Genomic DNA, 8,283 nt, shown 5'->3' with positions numbered 1-8,283 from the left:
ATCCACACGAGTGGAGGAGGGGAAATGTCGAGAGTCTGTGAGCCAATGAGAAAAGCGATACGGACACCGGATGTGGTATAAAATAGATCCGGGGGACATTTTCTACAGCGGTCTGCGAAGAGTGTGGGAAGCATGCTTTTCAGCGTTGGGCAAGCGAACTGCGGCATGGTCGTGTTTAATTTGGCTATGAAATTTTATGTTGTAGTTATTATTATTGCAGCTGACTGCCAGTGCATATATGATGGGGAGGTGTAAAGTTAGAGCACTGAAAGCAATGACTGCGCGTTTGAGCAGCGGGACTTGACTAGGCCGCATGAGCAAAGAAAACGAAGGTAAGAACTTATTTAAAATAAAATAAAAACTAAATAAAAATACAACCCGCTTGAGCTCCCATCTGTAACCAGGTATTTTGGTCTCTTTGTGAAATAGGATGGTGATTGCTCTAGTGGATGTTTTCTGCACTTCACCACGTGGACAGGGTGGTGTCATACAGTCTCGTGGAGGACGGCCAGCAGCGAGGTATGAAGTCAGAAATATGAAGTACAGAAAATGTGTTTTCCCTTTGGTTCATGGATGATGAGTTTTCGTGCGTTAGACTTCTGATCTGAAAATGAAGTCAGAATTGAAATCTGAGTTGAGTCACTAACACAGGTCAGGATTTGTAATCAATCAATCACATGCACTTAAGCTTTTTTTTTTTTTTTTTTATCATTTTCTGCACAGGGGCCTTCAGTGTGAATGGATGTTCAGGATAATGACACAGTAAGTAATTTGAGTGTAATCCAAAATGATTGTAACTGATAAGTCTTCTGATAAATTTGAAGACATTATTGATCTGCCCCCCTCAAAGATCTTTATAAACAGCTTGTTAACAACTGAGCTTATTTGTTTTCTTCTTCAGGGACCAGCCTGTGATGCTCAAGAAGTGGACCCAGGCTTGAAGTTGCAGTGTCTCAGATAAACATGTTTTTTTGGGGGGGTTTTTTTCCATCTTTGTTTTTATTTTATTTGTACTATTTGTATTTGTTCTATTTTTATTGTATATATTAATCGACATCTGCGGGTGGACAGCAAAGAAAGAATTTCATTGCACAGAGAAATGCCTTTTCTCTTGTGACGCATGACAATAAACACTTTGAATCTTGACTCTTTAAAAAGAATAAAGCATTTTTCCACAAACCAACAGCGTCGTTTTTGTTATTTTAACTTATTTCTGGGCACTCCTCTGAACCTGGCTGGCCTCTTCCGTGGCCACTCAAAGGTGGAGAGCAGTGCAAGATCAAGTCATGTCTTGTCATAACTGGGGTTTCTTGGCTTTTATTTCACCAAGTCTCTCTTTTAAAGCAAGACACAGACTCGAGATGAAGTTCAGGTATAGTGTTCTCAAAGTGTGGAAGCTGCCCACGTGACGGAGTTTAACATCCGTCTGTGGTGTCAGCACATCTGTTAGCATTAACACTTAATTTGACACCACAAGTCAGATGTTTAAAAAGAAGAAATGCAGCCGGTTAAATACTGAATATTTTTGTCAAGTGAATGTACATCCACACACATACTATTTTTAGATTGTGAAGTGTTGTCTTTCATACTTCACGTCCTTGATTCCTCTTCCCCCAGATGAGAGCAGACGGGGCTAGGAAAAACTGGTTAACAAAAATAAGATGCCACTTATGACATGGGACAGCGGCATCATCTCATAAGTGGCTGTTATAGCCACTATATTTATAATTGGAAATGATAAAGTTCATTTGTTGAATATCTTAAAGTCCAACTCTCAGCAGGCTTCATATCATCCAGTGATGTGCCACCACTACTTCACGTGTATAAACACTTCCACAAATGACACCTGTGCAACGTCTCTACCCACAGATTTGTTTCGGGAGTTGAGACAACTCTCAGCAGATCAAACTATCAGTTTCCAGGTCACGAGTGGGAACACAGAGACCTTGCATTGTCTAATTTTGTGGGTTGTAGCCTGTGGATTGTGCTTAGCTAACATGAGTGGCACCCTGTGTGGTCTTCTGCTGCAGTAGCCCATCTGCTTCAAGGTTTGTTTGGTGTGTAATTAGAGGGTGCTCTTCTGCATACTTTAGTCATAACAAGTGGTTATTTGAGTACTGTTGCCTTCCAATCAGCTCAAAGCATTCTTCCCGCCCTCCTCTCACATCAGTAAAGCGTTTTTCACTGAATAGTTTCTCCTTTGGAACATTCCCTGTTACATTAATAGATGATTGTGCAGGAAAATCCCAGTAGATACCAGCCCATCTGGCATCAACAACCATGCCAAGTCAGTTAAAACACCTTTCTTCTCCATTCTGGTGTATCTCATCTTGATACGCCTCAACTCACTGAGTTGGCGCCTTGTGATTGAACAGGCGTACCTTATGAAGCGAAACAGCATATAAATGCATGTCTTCTGATGAGAATCTGGCTCCGGCTTCTCATTCCTCATCTCTTCTGTCAGAACATCAAATCCATACGTATTCTTTCCGAGCAAAAAGATTTTATTGATCCACAATGATCAGAAACGTAACATTCTGCAACATCACTGAACACAACAGCAATGTTTGATATTGTCATCACTTGTGCAAATAAACAACACCGAGACATGAAAAACCAAAATGGGCATGTCTTAACAGACACAGTAATGGCACAAAGACTTTTTTTTCCCCTTTTCCTATTCTCAACTGATGCAAGAAACACGGCGGCTCACTATGGAGGAATGTTTAATTTACTTTAAAGGCACTTTCTGCCTCATACACTTGTCAACACACATGTCTGGACATATAAAGTAAAAGTCACCTGTAAAGCAGGGCGTCTTGGCAGATTACAAAGATCCTGTAGTTCTAGTGTATGTCATGTTTTTCTTTAATGTGTACAACAGTAGACAGCATTTAAAAAAAGGAAATCAATAAATAATTCAACAGAAACGGAGCATTCATTAGCTGGATGTCTGCTGAGAGCATTAAATAATATGGCTAATATCCAGTATGTTATTGATTTAAAATAAAACAGCAAGAGTGGATGTCCCAGCTCTTTAAACTACACATTTCTGAGTTTATGTGTTTCCATTTAAACTAAAAGTGTTTCAGTCTCCTGCTCATTAAAATCACTCCCTGCAGATTATTTTTCTCCGTCTTCTGAATTTCTGTTTACCTCATACACAACCCTCTGGTTTCTTTCTTTAAACCACACTGAAAGATTGCTTTGGCAATAAAAAATAGAAAATTATTACTTTTTGTCGACTCTGAACATAACACGAAAAGAGCGCTTGAAACATGTTGCTTAGAAGCACGTTTTCAGTGAATGAGCTATTCCATTGCACAGCTAAAGAGCTGCATTCCTATGTATACATTCAATAGACCTAGGCAATGTTTTGCTGCTGCGTTTGCAGATGTACTTCAATTCACACGACTCCTCTGTAAGTCCTATGACACAGGTAAAAAGCATAATGACAGTCCTTTATTCTAAACAGGCCCGGTGTCTTATAGACGCAGAGCCGTTGATTGGTTTGCATATAGGTGCCAGGCAGCCGGCACAGGCAGCAGTGTGAGTGGTTGATAAATGTGTCTCGACATCCCTGTGAAACATGTAATCACAGATGCTGGGGTTTTCGGCGAAATCGCCTGCGAATTTAAAGGAATATTCTGTCAGGTGTTTGCTCGCTCAGATATACACAATCTTCGTTTAGTGGCCTCAGGAGTTCTCAAAGAGTTATAGTAACAATAAACCAGTCAATTAGAAACGTCACATAAAAGGTTTACACTGTACAACTATCACGTTTGGGGCAGCTGTACATCACAGGTATTATGGTTCCTCTGGTTGGATCGGATGGCTATTTGTCAATCCACCATGACACACACACACACACACACACACACACACACACACTTTAACCATGTCCCTCAAAAAAGTAATTTCATCAGAGTGAATCATAATATTTGATGTCACACTAAAACTGTGTGAATGATCGGCAGTCTGTGAGTCACTGTTCTCTTCTGTTTGCTTTTAATAGCCAGATATGAGTAGATTTCAGATCGTTTTGAAGCACAGCCTTCATGGAGCGGTGCGACAGCAGGACTGGAGTACTGGTAAAAATACCAGGGAGCCGACCGAGCCCACTGCTGGAGCTGTGATCTCTGAGACGGGGCGGGGACATGGCGATAAAAAGCTTGTCATTGAACACCTCGAGCAGCGTGCCTTCACATGTCAGAGACATCAGATTCGGGTTCTGGATCCTTCAAGGCATCATTTGTCACAGTAAACAAGTTGGCATTTGAACGCGTATCCATGGCAGAGTGCATTATGGGTAGCCACACATCATCCATGTTTGGCATCACAAATATTTTCTGTGAAATGATGAAAAAAAAACAAAAAAAACAAGGATTAGCAATAAATATGGTGGAGGACAGTGAAGCATGTTTACTCGAAAACCACTGTGAGAGACTATTAGAGGAACAGAACCTATAAATTCTAGTTTTGTCATCAAAAACATACAAAATGAAAACAAAAATAAAGTTTCAAACTATCTCTTTTAACAAGAAAGCAACAAAGCAACCCTGTATTGTTATGTCTGAAACCCAATAAAGCCTGAGTCCAGCGTTTGTTGAAAGCCAGATGTAAACACTTGCTCACAAATGACAACAGTGTGCACCGCAGCGCTATATTTTACTAGAAGCATTGTGGAGGGGGCCAAAACGTAATTACAGCCCCTGAGGAGGAGGCAGAGATAAATGTTGATGTGTGGTAAACCTGACAGGGACAATTTGCTGCGGTAGTTTGCAGAGGTGCTCTTTGTCCTTGGTGAGTAAACTTTGAGCTTCTCGGCCATGCCAATGGTAGACTTTCAAACATCAGTTGATAAATACCACAGGATATGACATCATGCACTAAATGCACCCATGTTTACAAAAAAGGTTAGGGTGCTGTGTTAAACGTAAAAACAGATTCCAGTGATTTGGAGTTTTTTTTTTTACTATATTCAATTGAAAATAGCACAATGTATTAACAACATATTGGATTTAAACCTACTGGTTAAAACTTTCTGTTTGGATCTACATGTTCCTCCTATGCACACATGGGTGGTAATTCTAAATAGGCCAAAGGTATTTTACATAAAGAACATTGGTTTAAGGCCAACTCCAGGCCTCGAGGGCCGGTGTCCTGCAAGTTTTAGATCTCACCCTGGGTCTACACACTTGAATCAAATGATTAGTTCATTACCAGGCCTCTGGAGAACCTCAAGACATGTTGAGGAGGTCATTTATCCATTCAAATCAGCTGTGATGGATCAAGGACACATCTAAAACCTGCAGGAAACCGAGCCTCGAGGCCTGGGTTTGGACACCACTGGTTTAAGGTGTATTCGGATGTGCTAAATACTTAAAATCCCTTGTTCAGTTCCAAACAGAGTGTCAAATTCAAACTGAACACTCACCAGCCACTTCATTACACCGTGCTAGTACTAAGTTGGACCCGGTTTTTACCTTCAGAGCTAACTTAATTCATGGCACAGAATCAATAAGGTGCTGGAAACATTCCTCAGAGACTTTGGTCCATATGGACATCACAGCATCACACAGTTGCTTCAGATTTATCGTCTGCACATCAATGATGAGAATCTCCCATTCCAACATTTCCAAAAGGTTCCCTATTAAACTGAGATCTGGTGACTCTGGAGGCCATTTGAACATGGTCACTGTGTGTTCAAGAACACAGTTTTAAGATGATTTGAGCTTTGTCGCATGGTGCGTTAACATGGTGGAAACAGCCATCAGAAGATGGGTCCACTGTGGTAACAAAGGGGTGGATGTGGTCAGCAACTAGAACCAGAACTAGCCCAAAGTCCACAAACCTGAATCATTAATACAACACAAGACAGATCCATGTCAAATTCTAATTCTAATGATCATTGCAACAGATATCAAGAATCGTCAGACCAGGTAACATTTTCCAATCTTCTGTTGTCAAATCTTTCAAATTGTAGCCTCAGTTTGCTGTTCTTATCTGACCACACTGGCACCCAGGGTGGTCTTCTGCTGCTGTAGTCCATCTGTATGTAGAGATGCCTTTCTGCATATCTTGGGTGTAATGAGTGCTTATTTGAGGTACTCTTGCCCTTAAAACAGTCTAGCCATTCTCTTCTGACCTTTTACATTGGCAAGGCATTTTCATCCACACAACTGCTGCTCACTGAATATTTTTCTTTCTTTTCTGACCATTCTCTGTAAACCATAGAGACGGCTGTGTGGGGAAATCCCAGTAGATCAGCAGTTTCTGAAATATTCAGACCAGCCCGTCTGGCATCAACTACTATACCACATTCAAAGTCACTTACGTCACCTTCCTTCCCCATTCTGATGCTCAGTTTGAACTTCATCAAGTTGTCTTAACCATGCCTACATGTCTTAATGTATTTGCGTTTTGCCATGTGATTGGCTGATTAGATATCTGCAATAATGAACAGTTCAGCGGGTTTAGTAAATGAAGTGACCAGCGAGTGTAAATTTAAAACCATGCAATTCCTCGTTTTTAACAATTGAACTTGCAAATGGACAATAAGTAGACTTTATTATGACTTAAGATTAGATTTCACCGGTGCTTATTTCTCCCAGTGTATACCTGGAACTCCTGATCCAGTTTCTTCTCAATCCACTCTGTTACATGCACCAGCGTCACCTCCCTTTCACCGAGTTTGGGCCGTGCTTTGAGCTCCAGGTGAGGCGGACTCCGAAAACCATACCTGACAGCCAAAAAGAGAAGTTTGTGATAATCGTGTTGAATTTTCAGACCAGCTTCATGAAACAGATGTCGATTGATGGGTTTTTCCTTAAATGACTGCTTCATTTCAATAAAAAAAAAAAAAAAATACATATTAGCAGTATTTAAGGAGAAAAAAGGTAAAAACATGGAGGAAAACATGCAAAACATATATAGCATGCAACAGAAACAGATTTTTCTATATGTTGTTTTAATTATATTTTTCTTAGCACCTATTTAGTGGCGCAAATAAAGAAGTTCGTATTAATTAAGCCAAACATAACTCAGTGTGTATTTAAGGCTTCAATGTTCCACATCTTTAATGGAAAACACACCTTTGTGCCCTCATTTCTTAGATGTGATTAAACATTTTTATTCTCTCATCACTTGCTTGTGTTGTTGTTTTTGCCCAGCAGAGGGTGCAGTGCTATAATCTCAAGCCATTCACATAGATTGTGACATACCAACTCCATCCTGCAATTTTCCACATCCTTCTAAACATACCATATCCTGTCTGTGGGGGGAGGTGGGATGTTGACAGCCAGAGTCCCGCGGCACTCTTGCACCTCTACGGTGAGCAACAAGGGCGTGTTGGATACTTCCTCCATCTTCTTCTTGATGAACTCCGTCTCTGTGGCTTTCTGGAAGTACTTCGACTTGGCTATCTTGTCCACAAAGCGCATGATCTTGCTGGGTCTGTGGCCTCCCACATAACTACGCAAGTCGATGATGGAAACAGAGGAGGAGGGGAGACAAGGAGTGAGTCAGGTTCATAATTAATTCATAACGGCATCTCTTGCTACTCAGCACCCACTATCGAGGGGCTATGTGTGCAAGTGACCGGGTGCTACATTAAATCATCAGCGAGCTTTCAAATATGTATGTCTGAGTGGGTGGCTGGTTGGATAGAAAAAGGAAAAATGTTCTGTTTCAGAACCTCAGTACGGTTCTGAATATTCCATTTTCAATTCGGAGGTGCACTAATGTTGTTAGAAAGAGACATTTGCTCACCCCTCTGCTCCAGGCAGAACAGGTTTGTCACTGAGGAGTTCTGGAGGATCCTCCTCGTCCGATGAACCGGCACTAGACGATTCCTCGTCACTGTCTGCCAGACAGTATGTCCGTGGCCTTGACCTGTCACGCACACATAAACAAGCACTCATGTTGCAAAGTCAGGCCCCAGTGGCTTTGCAAAGAGCCCTTATCAATCACTATTAATTCCCATTAAATGTATCCCAGGAACTACTTCTCCACCGATCTCACTCAAAAAAAGATCCAATAACCCAAATGGGTAACAAAATGTATTGTTTCAGGGACAGCGACTGTAGGCATCCAATTCCCAAACTCGCCAGTTTACTGTACACATGTCCACAGCGGTAAGCATCCACGGGAAGGATTAGTATATAAAGAGAAGGAGGGAAAAGGCAACACGACAAAAGGGGAGGAACTGTGAAAAACGCATGTGACAACTAATATGGCTCTAAAAATGCAAATGCACCCGATTACCATCCGACTCAGAGCTGG

General features: G+C 41.2%; 1 protein-coding gene and 1 long non-coding RNA gene across 8 annotated transcripts in view; one reads left to right on the top strand and one right to left on the bottom strand.

The window, feature by feature from the left end:
* Positions 1–78: 78 nt before the first annotated feature.
* On the top strand, positions 79–1,005 carry LOC113020030 (uncharacterized). Its single transcript, XR_003272138.1, has 4 exons — positions 79–332; positions 430–519; positions 724–762; positions 902–1,005. It is a non-coding gene; the product is annotated as an uncharacterized LOC113020030 (long non-coding RNA).
* Positions 1,006–2,483: 1,478 nt separating this feature from the next.
* tex2 (testis expressed 2) overlaps positions 2,484–8,283 on the bottom strand; it is a 30,555-nt gene continuing 24,755 nt past the window's right edge. For all 7 annotated transcript variants that reach the window (XM_026165062.1, XM_026165058.1, XM_026165057.1 and 4 more), the window contains 4 exons: positions 7,771–7,893; positions 7,264–7,473; positions 6,622–6,742; positions 2,484–4,349 (listed from right to left, as the gene is read on the bottom strand). In XM_026165062.1, the coding sequence (XP_026020847.1) occupies positions 4,203–4,349; positions 6,622–6,742; positions 7,264–7,473; positions 7,771–7,893 (601 nt within the window). In that variant the 3' untranslated portion in view covers positions 2,484–4,202. The remainder of the gene's footprint in view (positions 4,350–6,621; positions 6,743–7,263; positions 7,474–7,770; positions 7,894–8,283) is intronic.

This window comes from Astatotilapia calliptera, chromosome 4, assembly GCF_900246225.1.
Source record: "Astatotilapia calliptera chromosome 4, fAstCal1.2, whole genome shotgun sequence".
NCBI lineage: Eukaryota > Metazoa > Chordata > Actinopteri > Cichliformes > Cichlidae > Astatotilapia > Astatotilapia calliptera.
The sequence above is the reverse complement of the archived record's forward strand: the minus strand, read 5'-3'. Positions and strand labels throughout refer to the sequence as shown.